At 36.6% G+C, this 21102-nt stretch overlaps 1 protein-coding gene across 1 annotated transcript in view; it reads left to right on the top strand.

The window, feature by feature from the left end:
- The window catches only part of LOC132562894 (serine/threonine-protein kinase SMG1-like), a 97520-nt gene that overhangs the window by 34471 nt on the left and 41947 nt on the right, over positions 1–21102 (top strand). The window contains exons 43-48 of the mRNA XM_060227670.1: positions 1380–1478; positions 1932–2082; positions 2394–2495; positions 6172–6272; positions 7588–7741; positions 15221–15340. Coding sequence (XP_060083653.1) covers positions 1380–1478; positions 1932–2082; positions 2394–2495; positions 6172–6272; positions 7588–7741; positions 15221–15340 — 727 coding nt within the window. The remainder of the gene's footprint in view (positions 1–1379; positions 1479–1931; positions 2083–2393; positions 2496–6171; positions 6273–7587; positions 7742–15220; positions 15341–21102) is intronic.

Genomic DNA, 21102 nt, shown 5'->3' with positions numbered 1-21102 from the left:
CCTGTGATCAAATCCCGGTTAAGAGACCAAACAGAGGAAGGCTATAAAGTGTGTCAACAGAAATTCTCTACATACTGCAAGTGTTACATGCTTGGTCCAGCAGTAATTACAGCTGGGTACTAATGTTTTATATGCTTGGTCCAGCAGTAATTACAGCTGGGTACTAATGTTTTATATGCTTGGTCCAGCAGTAATTACAGCTGGGTACTAATGTTTTATATGCTTGGTCCAGCAGTAATTACAGCTGGGTACTAATGTTTTTATATGCTTGGTCCAACAGTAATTACAGCTGGGTACTAATGTTTTTATATGCTTGGTCAAGCAGTAATTACAGCTGGGTACTAATGTTTTTATATGCTTGGTCCAGCAGTAATTACAGCTGGGTACTAATGTTTTATATGCTTGGTCCAGCAGTAATTACAGGTGGGTACTAATGTTTTTATATGCTTGGTCCAGCAGTAATTACAGCTGGGTACTAATGTTTTTATATGCTTGGTCCAGCAGTAATTACAGCTGGGTACTAATGTTTTTATATGCTTGGTCCAGCAGTAATTACAGCTGGGTACTAATGTTTTTATATGCTTGGTCCAGCAGTAATTACAGCTGGGTACTAATGTTTTTATATGCTTGGTCCAGCAGTAATTACAGCTGGGTACTAATGTTTTTATATGCTTGGTCCAGCGGTAATTACAGCTGGGTACTAATGTTTTTATATGCTTGGTCCAGCGGTAATTACAGCTGGGTACTAATGTTTTTATATGCTTGGTCCAGCGGTAATTACAGCTGGGTACTAATGTTTTTATATGCTTGGTCCAGCGGTAATTACAGCTGGGTACTAATGTTTTTATATGCTTGGTCCAGCAGTAATTACAGCTGGGTACTAATGTTTTATATGCTAGGTCCAGCAGTAATTACAGCTGGGTACGAATGTTTAATATGCTTGGTCCAGCAGTAATTACAGCTGGGTACGAATGTTTAATATGCTTGGTCCAGCAGTAATTACAGCTGGGTACTAATGTTTTATATGCTTGGTCCAGCAGTAATTACAGCTGGGTACGAATGTTTAATATGCTTGGTCCAGCAGTAATTACAGCTGGGTACGAATGTTTAATATGCTTGGTCCAGCAGTAATTACAGCTGGGTACTAATGTTTAATATGCTTGGTCCAGCAGTAATTACAGCTGGGTATATAATGACTGGCCATATAAGTTATAATTTGTGGTGGAGAATTTTAGTTTTGTAATCCTGATGTGGTTTTCCACTAATGCTGTTATAGTTGATCAAGGCTTGTACGATATAATGTAATCTTCAGTTAGATCCTGATGTGGTGTTGACATGAATTTATGTTTTTACTTAATATTTATATTTCTTAATTTCAGATACCCATACCTGTTCAAAGGCCTAGAGGATCTGCATCTGGACGAAAGGATCATGCAGTTTCTCAGTATTGTCAATAACATGTTTGCCAGTGCTTCAAAGTAAGTAAACATTTCACCCCTCTGGCTTTATACAGAATTGGAATTTTATATCAAGCTTGACCCATGCTGTGGGTGTAGAACTTAGGTAGCTCTCTAAATATACAACATTTGTTTGTTGTATTAATGTACAGTTGCATCAACTGGTAGGTGTGATGATGAGGTGTGAATGTGAGGTCCTAAATAGAGTCTCAAATAATTATTATATGGCAAGTGAAATTATACTTACTTGAAAATAAGGCCTTCTACACTGTAAATGAACTGCAAATTGTGCCTTGCAATACATTACAACAAAATGTTAACATTTTGAGGTGACTTTCGATTTCAATTTCTTTTTCTTAAGATTTTACTGTGAAAGGTTCCAAAATATTCAGATTGTTAGACTGAGAATTTTAGTGCATGAATCTCTGTAAAATGAAAGGTAGAATAAAAAGTATCGTGCTATTTTGCTCTCAGTGGCGACCAACAATTGTATCGAGCACGTCACTACTCAGTAACACCCCTTGGCCCTCGTTCTGGACTTATACAGTGGGTGGATGGAGCCTCACCCCTGTTTGGTCTCTATAAACGCTGGCAACAGAGGGATGCCCTGGCTCAGGCTGCCAAGGTATGCATCTTCTGTTACAACAGGCAAATGTTTTGAAGCTGTGATGGATAAGTTTATGATATTGTATAGAAAAAAATCCTTTAGATACTAATATGTTCCCTTTGAGATTATTTTTTAAATAAGACAAAGCAGGAAGTCTTTTATTCAGTGTTTAATTAAAAAAATTGTGCATTATTAATTACATTTTCCAGTGGTTAAAGTAAATATGAAGTAAGTTCATTTTTCACTATTGTACAATATTTTGTTTATTCATGGAGTATGAGTCTTGTGTAAGTAGATTGTGATGAGAATGTTCCACAATGTCTCCACAGTCTGGCAGTGTTAGCAGCTCGACCCAGGCCAATGCACAACCTAGCATTGCCCGGCCCAGTGACATTTTTTATAACAAACTCACACCAGCTCTAAGGGACAAGGTAGGTTGCTGGACTAGATGTTGATGAATTTATAGAATTATTGACTGATCTGACTAATGTCTCTTAAATATGCCTAAAACAAAACATAAAGAAATTCAATAATTTTCAAGGAATTCAATCATCTTAATATATACAAGCGGAAAAAAGAAATGCATGTTCAGTTTTGGTAATATAACTTTTTTATCCGTAGACCAAATGTTGTGAAATGTGACACATAAATACCTCAGTGTACTGTCTAAATAAACGTCGGTTTAAATTCGGTCAACTGTGACCACAGGCGACGCTGCACGATTTGAACAGATTTTCCAACAAAGCACTACCACATGCAATCAACTTAAAAACCATACCAATTCCAAGTTTTTAACAGCACACATCCAGTGCACAACATTTCATTCCAAGGCGATTAAAAAGCAACATGCCGCGAATGTCCGAAGTTGATAGGGGTAGGGCTATTGCCCGAATTCTACAAGGCAAATCGCAACGTCTCGTCGCCCAGCAATTTAGAGTCCATGAGTCAACGATAGCTCAATTAGTTTGGCGTCTCAGGGCCACGGGAAGAATAGCTGACCATCCCAGGAGCGGCCGTCCACTCGTTACGACGCCACGTCAAGATCAGGGCATACGTCTCTCACACCTACGTAACCAATTTCAGACTGCGATGTTGGTCCGCAACTTACACTCAGGCGACGTCAATGTCGAATGCAATGGCAGCATGCACATGCACCAAATTGGTTTCCCTAGGCCCGCTGGAGACGTGTGTTATTCACAGACGAGTCTCGGTTCACGTTGTACGAAAACGTTGCTATCAATGTTGCGGTGAGTGATATTTTGACACATGTGTTAAAGAAAACGACAGATTCGGGGGAGGTCTGTTATGGTTTGGGCGGGGATTTCTTATGGCGTGAAAACACCTCTCGTGCTCATCCAAGGCAGTCTTACAGCCGTCCGATATCGGGATCAGGTCCTCATTCCTCACGTCCTTCCACTAATCCAAGCGTGAAACCTTACGTTGCAGCAGGAAAATGCGAGGCCACAGGTTGCTAGAGTGTGTCCTCAACCAAAAATAAAAAATCCTCAACCAAAACAATGTCCCAGTACTCGACTGGCCACCCTACAGTTCAGATCTGTCCCAAATTGAGTATTTGTGGGACGAGCTGGACAGGAAGCTCAGGAAGCGCATCAACGTCCCATACAATGTCGCTCAGCTCACGCAGGCCCTTCTTCAGGAGTGGAATAACATCCCACAAAGGACCATAAACAATTTGATGGGGTCAGTTGTAAGGAGTGTTAGAGCAGCGACTGCAGCTCGAGGTGGGCACACCCGCTATTGATTTTGATCAGGAAATGGCGTAGGGTATCCACGTTTAAACGCTATCCATGCCAATGCCGTCTGTGTTGAGACAACAGAACTTATCAAATTTTAATCAGTAATGAGGAATTAATATAAACATCTTAACAATGGTATGATCATCCATAAAACATTTGAAATATTTACCACCGGAAAAAAACTTTTTTTTCCGTTAGTATGCCTGTCATGTGTTTTTTTTTTTTCGAAAAAAATAAAGGGCCGGTTTCCAAAACGGCCCCTTCTCTGATTCAAATTTCCTGTTGGTGGTGCATTGCCCATGCCGTTGTGGTCACAAATCTATAAAGTATAAAGATTTAGGTCACTTGGTTTGTTTTTTATGGCTCCTCAAAGTTGTACCTTTCAGAAGCTGTCTAAGTGTTGATAAAATGTGCATGTTATGTAAAATATTAATGAAAATCTAATCAAATGATAGTCACCGTAAAGAATATATTCATGGCATGATTGTGACAAAAAAATCATGTTTCCATCACGCCATTTGGCTGTTTTATGGAAGAAACAATCTCAAAAATGCCATTTTCGATGATAACATTTTAGATACAAAAACTGTGTTTTTTAGAGAATACACCCTTTTATGGGCGTTGGATGCAAACCAATTTTTATCCTACTAAATAGTACGTAAAATGCTATTGATGAGAGGAAAAATCATCAAAATGTAAGTGGTGGAACATTTTCAAATGTTGGGTTGAATTAGCCTATGGTTGAATTGCCGATTTTCGACTTTCTTTAAATAATTAACAAAAAAACGAGAGTATTTGCTCGGTATGTTGAGAATATGTACACAGATATGAAAAAAAGTGAGAGAAACACTTTTTCATAAAAAAATCCAAGATGGCTACTTCGCAAGTCCCCGTGGTTGAAGACATTGGCTGACAAATAGACAGAACAACAAACAAAACGTGTTCCTTATGATTTTGGTTGGTTTTCGCATTTACGGGAGTGTTCATAGCTACGGGCGATTGTATAATACCTATATTTATAAGTTTGGTTAGTCACATGGTAACGGGGATCTTTCATATCGAGCCCCAAACATACTTTTGACATAAGCACGTTGTTGCCGCATGGAAAACTATTTCATGTTTTGTCGGAATTTCTTTACCTGTGGTTGTAATGGTCGAGGGTTTTCCAGCGTCCTGTAATACCCAAGGTAGTACAAGATACTGGAGATGTGCGCACACATTCCCATCGTTCTCTTTCCAACTGGGCACTGGCAGTAGTAGTCCTTTATTGGGGCCTCAACATCAGGTGAAACGGTGAACCGTATCCAAACGTTATATTTCGTTTGGCTTTTGAGTCGAGAATGTATTTGACATCGGAGCAGGTCTGGGGAGTGCTGGTAAAGCCACACCTCATAGTCGCCGTCATCACTTAAATGTTTGGCGATGTAACCAGGAGCCAGAGATATCTGATACGTTCCACATGTAATGGTTCTCAAGTAATCAAGATCGAGACGGGGAAACAGTACTTTATTTATTTTTTTTTTTTTTACACATCATAAAACTGTCATGAAAATATCCGCTCTGATATTCAATATAAAAGTTTGTATATAATAAGCTATATAATAGGGTTTCAGACAAGGTTGTTACTCATTTCCCCTTTTCTTTCAATTTACAACCACATTCAGGCGGCGATATGAGAACGTTCCACCACATGGAATTAGCTGATTTTTGGTACACATATGAAACAAGTAAAGCTCTATCCGATTTTCTGATGGAAATTTGCATCCAAAACTATATAACGGGAGAAAATTGCAAATTTATGGCATTTTTCTTCATAATTGTGTCTCTGCAAGTGCATTTTCATCCGAGAATATTTTTTTTTTATGTTTTATGAATAAACACGATGTTTTGGAAATATTTATCAAAAGAAATTTATACTATGTTGCGAATTACAATTTCAAGATAACCTTCTTTTATTTACGAACTGATGTCTTTGATGCTGAAATTGACAACTCTATAAAAATACACTTTCACTGAAATTATGAAATCTGGGTGTCGGAAAGGTGTAAAATTATTTTTCGGAAAAGAAAAAAACAGTAGTTGAGCTAGATAAGAAATTATACGGGGGCAGGCTCCTATGGAGAATTAACATTACTGGAAACAGGCCCTTTACAGTTTTTTCATTGCCTGTTTGTTTTTAAAATGTAGCTTATCTGTCTCATGTTGATGAAATGTGCCTTAAACTAAAAATAGAGAAATCAGATAATTTTCAAGAAATTCAATCATCTTTAATATATTTGTTCAGTGGTGATGTTTCAAAAAAAGAAATAGTGTGATGAAAAAATTATGAAGTAAATTTTTGAACCTGCAGGGAGTTACCAATCTAGAGAACAGGAAGGAGTGGCCACTTAGCGTCCTTAGGACTGTCCTACAGGAACTGAAGGAGGAGACACCAGGAGATTTACTAGCACGGTCAGTACTTACCATGCTGACTCTGGGATGTCAGGGCCCTGCATCAAGTACTTCCTTATGAAAGTGTTTGCTCGGGATTGCTTTACAGTTTTGAAGGTCGAAGGTCAAGGTCTCTGTTGCTATAAATAGAAAAATCAGTTTCCTAGCGATAACTCAAGTTTGCTTTGGCCAGTCAAACTCAAACCTCATACAGTGCTTTCATACAAAAATGACTTGCTTTGGATTAATTTTCATGTCCCAGGGTGAATGGTCCAGGTAACTGTCTAAGTAGAAAATTGGTTTCTGTGATATAACTTGGGTTCCCTTGGGCAAATCAAACTCAAACTTCATACAATGCTTTCTTACTGAAAATGCTTGCTAGGAATTACTGTCAGACCCAGAAGTGAAATGGAACATCCATTGAATTCAAACTAGATGCAAAGCTTCTTAACTAAAAGTGCTAGATTTTAGATAAATTGCCATTCAGGTCCAAAGGTCAAAGGTCACAGTCAGTTTCTGTGTGGTAACTTGAGTTTGCTCTGCCCAGTATAAATCAAACTTCATACAATGCTTCCTTACCCAAAGTGCTTACTTGGGATATTGATTTTCATATCCCCTATTCTAAGGTCCAAGGATACTGCTATCATAAATTAAAAAAAGATCAGATTGTTGAATTTATTTGTTTGTATGGGGTTTTTTTGTAACAGTCTTTCTTGACTTTTGTGGTAGAGGGTAAGGGCTTGCCAGTAATCTGTCAGTCTGGGTGTGTGTCTAAGCGTGGCTTGGCAAATGTAAATTGCGTTTTGAATCATTTGAAATCAAAATGTAGTTCCTGTAAATCCAGTGAAACAGATTTCAAATTTGTTTGGAATTTCTCTGACTTTCAAACTTCATGTTGAATAAAGAAGAATGAGCAGAACTTTTTAAGGTCTCTGTGTGGTAGAAGAATTGTGACACTGTCTAGATATTTATTCACTAACATTTTTACACTTATTGGAAGTTACAGTTATTTAGGAAGAAAGAGAAGTTATTTAGATGTTAATTGCACGTTAAAGATGCCCCCAAACCTTTTGGTTTAGAAATGGACATATTTTGTTATTTGATATTTTGTTGTTAAGTTAGTTCTTGGTCCCTTTTGAAAATTCATGGCACCTTAAGTGGTATGAGAAGTTGGTCCATAATTTTCAATGAATGAAATAGAGAAAAACTGTTTATTTTGGCATTCATTTTTATAAATCTAGCAGTCTAGAACTAAATGAACTGGTCATTCTCCTTAAATAAAAGGATCTTTGCTTTCTCACCTATTATATAATTAAAGTATGTTGCTTGGTTACAGGGAACTATGGTGCCACAGTACCGGCTCCAATGAATGGTGGCATGTGACCCAAACATATGCCCGTTCCACAGCTGTCATGTCCATGATTGGATACATAATAGGACTGGGAGATCGGCATCTTGACAACGTGTTGGTTGACTTAGCCACTGGCGAGGTCAGTAACAATTTCTTTTGCAAATTTGTTGTTAATTCTGTTCCATCTGTTTGGACTATTACATAATTATAAGATGCAATGTTACCACACTCTTCTGTCACCATGACATCCAGGGTTTGATTCCCTGAATGGATTTGGTATGGAGACACATACCTGACCATGATTCCCTGAATGGATTTGGTATGGAGACACATACCTGACCATGATTCCCTGAATGGATTTGGTATGGAGACACATACCTGACCATGATTCCCTGAATGGATTTGGTATGGAGACACATACCTGACCATGATTCCCTGAATGGATTTGGTATGGAGACACATACCTGACCATGATTCCCTGAATGGATTTGGTATGGAGACACATACCTGACCATGTGGGAATTTTACTTACTCGGGTACTCATCCATTTCCACCAACAAAAGCGATTGATACAAGTTAACATAACTTGTTTTATAATTGCTTTAAAATGAACCAATTTTAGTTTTTTAAATTCCCGTAATACAGTGAATTGGCAGGATATTTTGAATTAAAATTGCTAGATTTGCCATTTTCAGCAGGTATGTTAGAAACATCCAAGGATATCAGAAATATGTATGTGGGCATCAGTGTTTCTGATTATGTGCAAATAACACGCAGCTTATGTAACCCAAAAATTTGTTATTGAAAAAGCCAATCTTAATGGAGATAAATTTTGTCTTGCTGTTACATCCACATTGAAAATAAATGAGAAGTTTCATGTAGGTTTATAGTATTTCAGAAAGTGTTGATGATAAGTATTTCAGAAAGTGTTGATGATAAGTATTTCAGAAAGTGTTGATGATATAGCCACTAAACTTAGGTATAAAGTAAGATTATAGAGTGTACATCTCAAACTTAAATAGAACCACTGGAGCTATATAGGATTATTTCTGGCACCCTTGCAGCTTCAGGGGATCTTGTCCTTTATCATAGTTGGTGTTGGATTGAGATTCTCACACTACAGAAATCTGACCTGGATACAGTCGTGTTACAAAGATTGTGGGTCCAGCTTTGTTTGTGTTGGATTGAGATTCTCACACTACAGAAATCTGACCTGGATACAGTCGTGTTACAAAGATTGTGGGTCCAGCTGTGTTTGTGTTGGATTGAGATTCTCACACTACAGAAATCTGACCTGGATACAGTCGTGTTACAAAGATTGTGGGTCCAGCTTTGTTTGTGTTGGATTGAGATTCTCACACTACAGAAATCTGACCTGGATATAGTCGTGTTACAAAGATTGTGGGTCCAGTTTTGTTTGTGTTGGATTGAGATTCTCACACTACAGAAATCTGACCTGGATACAGTCGTGTTACAAAGATTGTGGGTCCAGCTTTGTTTGTGTTGGATTGAGATTCTCACACTACAGAAATCTGACCTGGATACAGTCGTGTTACAAAGATTGTGGGTCCAGCTTTGTTTGTGTTGGATTGAGATTCTCACACTACAGAAATCTGACCTGGATACAGTCGTGTTACAAAGATTGTGGGTCCAGCTTTGTTTGTGTTGGATTGAGATTCTCACACTACAGAAATCTGACCTGGATATAGTCGTGTTACAAAGATTGTGGGTCCAGCTGTCCCTGTGATTTAAGCTCTTGAGTCTGGACATGAATACAGTCTTCTATTACCAAATATACTATTACTTGGTCTAGCAAGAGTCCCAAGCCACTCAATGAGTTTTTATCCCATAATAATTATATGAAAATAGTCGAGATCTATTATCTAGAGTATATAACAAATTCCAGGCATCAAAAAAGGACAAACCCATTTTATTGGTATTGACCTGGGCTAGAAAGGTAATGACATGAACACAATGTAAATCCTCAACATATGATCATATATTGCTAATCATGAAGAAATAAATACATTGCTGCTATTTGAATTGATCAGAACTTGGGACCAAGCTTTGTAAAATACAGAATGATAATACCTACTAATTAAGTGAATGTTGTATTGTACATTTAAAAATCGTCTAAAATCTCAGCATTGTCTATATACAATTAAAAGGTGGTGACTATTTATTAGTTAAACTTTCTTAAGGTCAAGTTGTCTTACCTGTTTATGTAGAATGCTAACATTTTGCTTCAAACCACTAACATAGACATCCAGGGTCATGATATTGGGTCAGTGGCATGCTGATATGAAGGAATATCAAGCTTGTTCAAATGAATGACCTGACCCACATTTAAGATTAAGGGTGCCAAGATATGAAAAAATGGTATCACAATACATTGTAAATGCATACAAAACCATACAGTACAGTGCACACATGACACGGTAAAGAAGCATTGAATCACAAAGAATGTAAATACCTGTCAGATGTAAGGCTAGCTCTCTGTAGTTTATTAGTTATGTTAGAATTTGCATATTAAGGAGAAGTGGGACACGGCAGAAACTCAAATTTGTGGTGACCATCTTGGAACCATGGTGAAAAATTGCTGTCCTATCTTTGCATGTCTATTAGCTTTGTCCATCTGCAGCCCAAAGTGCTGCCAAATGGCAATTTCCGCTTTCTTATTTCTACAGATTTTGTACCCTGTTTTGTCACTCAGTTCATCGACATTTTGATTGTCCATGTTGTTTTGCTGGGTGTTGAAAGTGCTCAGAAAACAGGTGTTTAGCGGTGGGAATATGACAAATGTTTCTAAGAGACAGATTCACCGAGTACAATGAACATGATGCTTGGATTCCCAGTTTCAAATTTTGTCGTCTGTACAAAAGCTTTACAGACTTTTTTTGGTAATGCTTTGACTTATCAAAATAAAATTTGGCATTCCCGGCTGTCTGTGACCCTTTTTGGCAGAGTTATGCCCCTTTCAACATAGAAAATTGCTGGGAATATTGTTTTCCGGACTTTTTTGGCTTATGCTTTGAGTTATCGAAATGTAATTTGGTATTACAACTTTATAGTTGATCGTTGCACATCCAGTTCAATTTCTGGGTGACCATGACACATTATGCAGGCGACACATACAGTTCCGAGGAACTCTTGTCTTGATAGGAATGACCTTGGCCAATTTTCAACATTGCTGGGGTGTATGCATTGAAGTCTTCGAAATAATTTTTTCTGAATAACCAAGAGGCTTATTTTGTGATATTTGTTGTTAAACATACTGGAAAGAAGGGGTGTAAAGTTTGGAATTTTTAAACAGTCTTCATTAGGTAAGGTGTAAAGCTATGCAAGCCAACTGTACAATGTTTCATTGCTCGTAGTCCACTTATGTTTTGAAATGCTTAAGGAAATATAAATCAGAATTATAGATATTTCATTTGTTTCCTATGGTAAGGGGTGTTTAGGCTTTCTCAATAAAGGATTTTGCTTTCCTTTCTTGAGAAAATTAGAGGGATAGGATCGGGCAGGGGTGTAATTGGGAGATAGGTTTCTCCTAAAGAAAATACTTATCATCCTCAAATGAAAAAGATACACTTGTATGCAACTTTCTGTTAACTTGGCTGCCCCAATATGTTTTAGTCCACATGCAACATTTTAAAGAATTTGAAGGGATCGCTATCAGAGTCATGATTCCTTTTTAATGACTATTTGGTCACTTACCTCCCTTTTTCTGGCATGTCTGTAGAGATACATGTATTATTTTTGATGCCTAAAGAATCTTCAAATGTGATTCCATTAGTTTGAATGGCAGGATTTAAATTTTTATGGGCTTACAGCAGCCTTGGTTAAAAACCAAAATGTTGTCTTTTTACTTTTGTTTTCATCATAAATAAAAGGTTGGTAGAGGAGAAGATCCCTATAAATGATTTCCTTTATAATACATAACAAATACGACATAATATTGATGTACAAATATCGGTGTACTCTGCCATGCAAGTGAAGATCCTCGAAAGGTACTTAATACCAAAACAATATATTTAATACCTATTATGTTTTCAAAGTACTTAGCACCGTATTCAATCTGGAACATGTTCATGGATTTCAAGAATATAACAGGGCATATACATAAGGAATGCAATCATTTTTGAAAACAAGGAATTCTGTTATATTAAAAAAGAAATGACAAAGGAAGTTTTTTTATGAGGCTTCTTCTCAAAACAAAACAACAAAATAAGATCAATTTGAAGAAAGTGATATTATCAGCTGGTTTTTTTTTTTTTTTTTATTGAAGGAAAATCACGGCTAACAACTGTTATTGGTGTGTGTTGTTAGGAAATGAGAATTAGAATAATTTCTTTGGTCTCTGAATGTAAATGTATCTGGGAAGTACAGGATGAAATCTGTCATTATCTCGACCAGACTACTCATTATTGTTGTCAGGATCCGACATCATAAATATATTGTGACAGGAACAGGATCCTAATGTATCTTTTATACTGTTGTTAGAAACATGGACAATAAAAACCATTGGTGATTTTAATGACCGATATCAGGAAGATACTATACAAGTGACCCTATTGCCTTGGGTAACAGGCTCTTTGGTTGGGTATCTTGTCACTATATTTCATCACACAATGGTAAGAAAGATTTTCATATTTTTTTTCTGTATATATGTAAAGTTAAAGAGGATGTTGATAATATAATAATGGCTATTTTACAGTGCCAAATTCTGTCTGGACAGAAAATTATTGGCTAACTGAACATAAATGTGCCCCTCCCTACCCTTGTAGCCCTATGGCGGTGTGATCTGACCAGCTAATTGGTGCCCCTCTCTACCCTTAGTGTAGCTCTTCGGCGGTGTGATCTGACCAGCTAATTGGTGCCCCTCCCTACCCTTAGTGTAGCTCTACGGCAGTGTGATCTGACCAGCTAATTGGTGCCCCTCCCTACCTTTAGTGTAACTCTATGGTGGAGTAATCTGACCAGCTAATTGGTGCCCCTCCCTACCCTTATGGTAGCTCTACGGTGATGTGATCTGACCAGCTAATTGGTGCCCCTCCCTACCCTTATTGTAGCTCTACGGCGATGTGGTCTGACCAGCTAATTGGTGCCCCTCCCTACCCTTATTGTAGCTCTACGGCGATGTGATATGACCAGCTAATTGGTGCCCCTCCCTACCCTTAGTGTAGCTCTACGGCGATGTGATCTGACCAGATAATTGGTGCCCCTCCCTACCCTTAGTGTAGCTCTACGGCGGTGTGATTTGACCAACTAATTGGATACTGTCACTACTGCATTCTATGGCTTTGTTGTATCTATTCCATATTAGCTGATGAAAATTGTTGTTTAAAAAGTATCAGCTAAATATTAATGAAACATATTAAATTAGCATTAACATTATTGGACTGTAGATTTTGTTTAGCATGTAATTTTCTTTAAAATGTGTAAGCATTACTACAGATCTGCTTGTTATTCATAAATGTCCTTGAGTGAAGTTGAACAGAGAAAAGTTGATGTCCATTACATTGTGTTCATCAAACAAAAGGATAACTGGTCTGTAGTGTCAGTTAAATCATGGCTATCAAAAACACCCAGAAGTTACTTGTCTACTTGTACTTCAGGGTTAAATTAGTACAAGGCTTCTAGGAGGCTTGTCTGTGATTATAGCTTCACATCCAATGTCAAATGAAAGTATTTAGGGAGATTGTTCTGATTTTTCTAATAATCAGCAGTTGTTTAAGCTTCTATTTACAAATTAGGATAGGAAACTTTTGAGGTCCTCCTAGTCTCATGTGGTCTATTTCAGTTGCCTTTAATAGAGTGTTATATGTCATGCAACATCTATCAATAAACAATTGAATTAATTGAGAGTTATGATTTCACTTCCTTTCAATTGATATGGTCCTGATGTGTGTTATGTTTGTACATTTGTATCAATCTGGACGCCTCTTGGTACGTTAGCTGTCCATTCATTAGTATAACTCCAGTGAAGAAGAATTGTGTTCCCCATATAGAACAGTTTCCTTTCTATCTAGGACACAGTAATGTCCTGTGATCATTTTGTTTTTTGACGTTCTGTTGTTGTTGGTATGTCAAGTATTTCAATATGTTCCTTGGTAGGCAAGACAAAAGCCATCAATTTTTAGGTCACATTTATCACTTTTTCTCTGAGATCCCTGAATTTATTTCAATGAAATTTAGCAGGTTTCCCTGGCCAAAGGTGAACTAAAAGAGTGAATTATACGGTCCCCACCCTCAGGAATCTGAGGGACAATGGGCTAAAATTGGTCAAATTTATCTCAAATTTAAAAAAATCTTCATTTCAACACTCAGATATGGTAGAATTAAATGCTTTTCATGGATGGAAGCATCTTAAGGAAATTTGCCATAATTGTGAATTTCATGACCCCAGGGTCTTACATTTTTAGCTAGGAGGAAGGAGAGGTTTACTATATTTAATATAGGAAAATTACATTTTTGATCATAATTTGTTAAATTTGCATGGAAATGTATCGGACTTGATTAGAATGATAATGCTTGATGACATGCACATATTGATCCTGGCTGACCCCCAGGGCCTGATAGGCAGGGCCAAAAGGGGTCAAATTAGCATCATTTCATAAGTCTTCTTCATAACACCAAGATATGCTGGAATCAGATGTTATTTGTGGTTGAAAGGGTCCAAAGGTGGTTTACAAAAATTGTGAATTTCATGACCCCATGGTCTCATATATTTTCCCAGGTGAGGGAATGAAGTTAACTAAGTTTTTTTTAAGGAATTTCACATTTTTGAGCATAATATTTATTTTCCATAGAAAATAACTTGGTAGGAATTGTAAATATAGGATGACAGTTTTGAGGGTATGCATATATTGACAATGGCAGACTCTCAAGGGCTTACTTGACCAATAACCTTTATGCTCATCTCGGGTAACTGTCAAGGCTGTTCGGCCTCTTGTTTTTTTTAAATAAAAGCAGGCTGAAGATTTGATGTTCTGTGACACTGATCTTTATATACCTGTGTATAAGAAAACATGCCTGACATGAATATATGATCCTAATAATGTGGTATTTAACTCCAGCTTGGCCATAGTATCATACGAGCATTCGATCAAACTGTTATGAACCTTGAATGTCAGTGAAGTAAAGTGTATTTAGCCTCTTCAATCTGACTAGAATTTCATTTTACTTGCTAGGTTTATCTCTCCATGAACAGGTGAGGTGAGGCCTCCTTGCAGTAGCCATTGGCTACTGGTAGTATCTACTGAGTAACATACAGGAAGCACACAGAGTTCAAATGTCTTGCTTGAGGACACAACCAAACAACAAAGAATGATTTGTGATCTCAGCATCTGATAAACAAAGTGTCAAAGATCATACCACACACCTTAGATCTTCACCAGAGAAGTCTGGTTCTCTAGCAACTCAGCAATCAATGGGATGTCATTATAGACAAGATTTTTAACACACTGTCTTTTCTGACCTAGTAATCCTGTAACATGGTGTGATATTAGCAAATTAGTCATCTCTGATATTTAATGAAGTGATGTTCCTTCTACATATTACTACTCTGATGGTTCGTGTTTGGAGTTAATCTTAAGACCTGGTATTTTGTCTATTGTAGGTTGTACACATTGACTACAATGTTTGCTTTGAGAAGGGGAAGGGCCTTAGAGTTCCAGAGAAAGTGCCATTCCGGATGACACAAAACATAGAAATGGCTCTTGGAGTCACAGGAATTGAGGTGAGTACTTTTGTATATAATTATTTTAATGGTGAGGTGTAGGGAGCACTTTAATTAAGGTTATTGTATATGTTTCAATAAAATTCAGGATGAATGTATTCATTTCAGGAACTGAGGTCTAGATATTTTGTCATCTTACCAGAAGATTGCCCAAAGGAGGAGACAAAATTTCTTGAGGGTCATTTTGCATTACAGTGATAGGAAATTTTTTGGCAACATTTATTGTCACAGTCTTTATCATTATTATTATTATGATTATTGTTTTCGATTTGTGATTTTGAAAGGAGTGCTGAAAATACATTTATATAACTTTGTTGCAATACTGCATTGCCTGGTAAACATTCAGGCAAATTGATTTTTGATAAAATGTGGCAGGATATGGAAACAATGGATGACAAGACGTATTTTGCCTTGTTTTGAGGTAGGGTATGTAGTGTAACCATAGGGGATTTACATGGTACATAAGGCCTTGTTATTTTCAGTACATGGTGATTGCAGCTGATGTTATAGGTTATAGGGTAGTATGTTAAAATGGTACATAAGGCCTTGTTATTTTCAGTACATGGTGAGTGAAGCTGATGTTGTAGGTTATAGGGTAGTATGTTAAAATGGTACATAAGGCCTTGTTATTTTCAGTACATGGTGAGTGAAGCTGATGTTGTAGGTTATAGGGTAGTATGTTAAAATGGTACATAAGGCCTTGTTATTTTCAGTACATGGTGAGTGAAGCTGATGTTATAGGTTATAGGGTAGTATGTTAAAATGGTACATAAGGCCTTGTTATTTTCAGTACATGGTGAGTGAAGCTGATGTTATAGGTTATAGGGGGTAGTATGTTAAAATGGTACATAAGGCCTTGTTATTTTCAGTACATGGTGAGTGAAGCTGATGTTATAGGTTATAGGGTAGTATGTTAAAATGGTACATAAGGCCTTGTTATTTTCAGTACATGGTGAGTGAAGCTGATGTTGTAGGTTATATAGGGTAGTATGTTAAAATGGTACATAAGGCCTTGTTATTTTCATACATGGTGAGTGAAGCTGATGTTGTAGGTTATATAGGGTAGTATGTTAAAATGGTACATAAGGCCTTGTTATTTTCAGTACATGGTGAGTGAAGCTGATGTTGTAGGTTATATAGGGTAGTATGTTAAAATGGTACATAAGGCCTTGTTATTTTCAGTACATGGTGATTGCAGCTGATGTTATAGGTTATAGGGTAGTATGTTAAAATGGTACATAAGGCCTTGTTATTTTCAGTACATGGTGAGTGAAGCTGATGTTAAAATAGGTTATAGGGTAGTATGTTAAAATGGTACATAAGGCCTTGTTATTTTCAGTACATGGTGAGTGAAGCTGATGTTGTAGGTTATAGGGTAGTATGTTAAAATGGTACATAAGGCCTTGTTATTTTCAGTACATGGTGAGTGAAGCTGATGTTGTAGGTTATATAGGGTAGTATGTTAAAATGGTACATAAGGCCTTGTTATTTTCAGTACATGGTACATGTTGTAGGTGAGTATGTTAAAATGGTACATAAGGTTATTTTCAGTACATGAGTGAAGCTGATGTTGTAGGTTATATAGAAGCTGATGTTGTAGGTTATATAGGGTAGTATGTTAAAATGGTACATAAGGCCTTGTTATTTTCAGTACATGGTGAGTGAAGCTGATGTTGTAGGTTATATAGGGTAGTATGTTAAAATGGTACATAAGGCCTTGTTATTTTCAGTACATGGTGATTGAAGATGATGTTGTAGGTTATATAGGGTAGTATGTTAAAATGGTACATAAGGCCTTGTTATTTTCAGTACATGGTGAGTGAAGCTGATGTTGTAGGTTATATAGGGTAGTATGTTAAAATGGTACATAAGGCCTTGTTATTTTCAGTACATGGTGATTGCAGCTGATGTTATAGGTTATAGGGTAGTATGTTAAAATGGTACATAAGGCCTTGTTATTTTCAGTACATGGTGAGTGAAGCTGATGTTGTAGGTTATATAGGGTAGTATGTTAAAATGGTACATAAGGCCTTGTTATTTTCAGTACATGGTGAGTGAAGCTGATGTTGTAGGTTATATAGGGTAGTATGTTAAAATGGTACATAAGGCCTTGTTATTTTCAGTACATGGTGAGTGAAGCTGATGTTGTAGGTTATAGGGTAGTATGTTAAAATGGTACATAAGGCCTTGTTATTTTCAGTACATGGTGAGTGAAGCTGATGTTGTAGGTTATATAGGGTAGTATGTTAAAATGGTACATAAGGCCTTGTTATTTTCAGTACATGGTGAGTGAAGCTGATGTTGTAGGTTATATAGGGTAGTATGTTAAAATGGTACATAAGGCCTTGTTATTTTCAGTACATGGTGAGTGAAGCTGATGTTGTAGGTTATAGGGTAGTATGTTAAAATGGTACATAAGGCCTTGTTATTTTCAGTACATGGTGAGTGAAGCTGATGTTGTAGGTTATAGGGTAGTATGTTAAGATGTATTGTTATACATTGTTGTGTTTGACCAATTTGTTCAGAACCATCAATAATTATAATGTGTACTTCAGTCATTGAATAACCAACTGATGTTGCTAAACAGTCTTGTTAAGTTGCTTTATGTATCGATCAGTTTATAGATGACTGTTGATTCCTTTATAAATACATGTTGTGTTTAAATCTCTGTTTAACTAATGCTTTTCTTGGTGCAAAAAATCTCACAGTATTGTTAGCATCTTGATCAAAAAGAAAAAAAAGACCTCATTATTTCAGAATTACTAAAAAGAATAATTTAACCATTTCTCAAATGAAATTTGAACTGAAAAACTATTACGTCAGTTAACTATTGAATCTTGCAGCTTCATCAAGGTTCATTATCATGATGAATGATACCACTTTGAGTCAATTTTATCTTGTTACTAATGCTGGTTTCTAGACTTAATACTACCTCCGGAGGTAGTCAGGTTTTAGAATCATGACATGTGTAACAATTATACTTCACTTGGACCAAAAAACAAGTATGAAGGGGAAAAAAGCTAGATAGTGCTAGCATAGCAAACCTTCATGTGTAGCATTGTACTACATTGTTTACCAACAACGGTGCTTTCATTGTGACAAGTACACAGGGAGGTGAACAGCAGTTAGTTATGATTTGAAACTGGATTTGCAGGTATCAACCAAAATTAGGTATTCTAGCACCTCCCCATGTCAACCAAACCCTCAACCCTCCCTGTAAACAAAACAAAAACAAACAAACAAATTCAACATCCCAGTTAGAAGATTTTACATGAAATTACATGGTTTTTTGTTCTTTTGAGTAGGATTTTGATCATTGAGAAAGTTGCGTTAAGTGTGCTAGAAGTAGGTGACTGACCTATATTGTCCATCATAGGGAACAAATTGTATCTGAAGTATATTTAGGGTACCGTTTCATTTACAATCATGGTTTTGTGTGGGTCAGTCATGTTGAGGTGTAGATGTACCAGAGTAAGATCTCTGTCCCCTAATATCAGATCTTTGACCTTCAGTTAAAACACTTTCTGATGTCATACAAATATGATTTACTGATCAGGAAATGATTCACCTTCAAACCATGTATGAAATAGGGGTAGTTGTTACTTATAATGACTATTCAATGTGGAGATGCTGTATATCTTATAATGGTGATACAATATGTTGAACTGGTTTCATTTGGAGTAAATCAGGAATCCTTTTTGACAGATATCTATACTGGAAAAAACAGTTTTTAAGAGCAGGTATCTATTTAGCTTTGCTCATAGATAGATCTGTTTTGGTGCTTTTCATATAGTTTACAGATTTCATACAGAAACTATCTGATCTAATGCTTACATGTAGCAGCGGTTTCCTGTGAATGTATAGCTCAGGTTTCAGTTATGTTGGTACTGTCATGTTTACCAGACTTCACTCTGAACAGACACATTGGTTAGGAGTTTTACACAGCTCATGTTATTAAGTTACCACACAACATTCAAAACATATTGTTGACTAGGGTTACTTTAGCAACTGGATTTCTGTATATCAGGTCTGCATGAAATATTCAGTAAAGACCACATTATCTAACATGGCTTGTTATTGATTCAGGAAGTGTCAATAAAATCTTAACATTTTCTACTTCTGGAAAACTGCTAATTCGATTTCGCTAAATTTTACCAAAAAAACTTCTGTGGCTGAAAGTGGGACCAAAAAGGGTTTTGATTCAAAATTCAAAAATCTTTTTCTCAAATACTAGGTATGGTAGAATCAAATAATCTTCATGGATGAAAAGGCCTTCAGAGGCTTTAAAAAACTGTAAATTTCATGACCCTTAAAATGGGTCGAATTGACTGAAATTAGAAAAATTGTCTTCTCAATACCAAGATAAAGTAGAACGAAATTCTCTTCATAGATAGAAGTGTCTGATGGTGGTTTGCCAAAATTGTAAGTTACATGACCTTTATGGTCCCATATTTCCACACGGGGTAAAATTTACTGTAGTGTATCTAGAAAAAGTTCATTTTTGAGCATAATATATTTTCTTTCAGAAATAGTTCAAACTTGGTTGGAATTATTAGTATATGCTGACAGTTCGATGAGATGCACTTATTGACCTCGGCTGACCACCATTACTGATGGATGGGGTGAAAATTAGGTCAAATTTGACTGAAATTGAAAATTTTATTTATGAAAATTCAAATCTGGAGTTAAATTATCCCCCTCAAAATGAGTTGAAGGGGTTGTTAATTTTGGCTCTGTGCGTCCATCCGAGGGCTTTTCTGGGCTATAACTTCAAAACCATTCCACTCATCTGCAAAAACCTTTCTGTATATTTTAGGTTAGTGCCTTTGTTGTGCCTTTTGCTATTGACATTTCATTTTTTAATGTTTTTTCTGTTACCATGGAAACATAATAAAAGATTACAAAATTAGTGTTAACTTTCCTTTCCGGTCTACAACTTCGAAACCATTCCTCTCAGCTCCACAGAACTTTCTGTATATATCAAGTTAATGCCCTAGTTGTCCCTCTTCATATTGAGGATATTTTATTGTTTATCTTTTATTTGTTACCATTGAATTTTTCAATTTCTGGTTACTATGTGTATTACTCCAGAGCTTAAAGAGTGTTGCATAAATTAGTTCATGGACAATACCTAGCTCTATTCAGATATTAAGAGTCAAACACACAAGATATAAACTTGCTTTATAAGGTTGAGTATTAGATGTATTAGATCTTCAGGTGATAGTAGTGGTACGTAATTGAGTGGTGTCACATATTGTTACACAGGTGATAATGCTATGCTTAGCAGCTCCTTGTTTCTTTTAATTCAAACTTAGTTAGAAGCCTCAGTATAGGACAGCAGCAGGCCCAAGAGCTTCTTGTTCAAATTATTCAGACCAAAATTTTCTTCAGAATTATCAATCTCAATCCTCTTCCAAGGTCACAGAAGTCTAAGAGATAATGTTATCCCTGCACAACCAATGATCAATGCTAAAATGATCTTGTATCTCTCTGTGTGAACATATATTAGTTACAGTATGTCTTATTCCAAAGGTTGTATTGTGTATTTTGGTTGATATGTCTTATCAAGTACTTGTCAAATTCGGTAGCAACATTTATCACTGGAGAAAGGTGTTTAATACAACAAATAGTAGCAGATTCATGGTGTGGTCAAATGAATGGTACAGACCTACTGATCCTCTTGAAACAAATAAGTGATACAGGCCTGTTGAACCTCTTGAAACAAATTAAAGATACAGGCCTGATGGACCTCTTGAATCAAA

This window comes from Ylistrum balloti, unplaced genomic scaffold, assembly GCF_031769215.1.
Source record: "Ylistrum balloti isolate Yb309-2 unplaced genomic scaffold, AGI_CSIRO_Ybal_v1 Utg371544, whole genome shotgun sequence".
NCBI lineage: Eukaryota > Metazoa > Mollusca > Bivalvia > Pectinida > Pectinidae > Ylistrum > Ylistrum balloti.
Note: the sequence above shows the minus strand (reverse complement) of the source record. Positions and strands in the feature narration are given on the sequence as shown.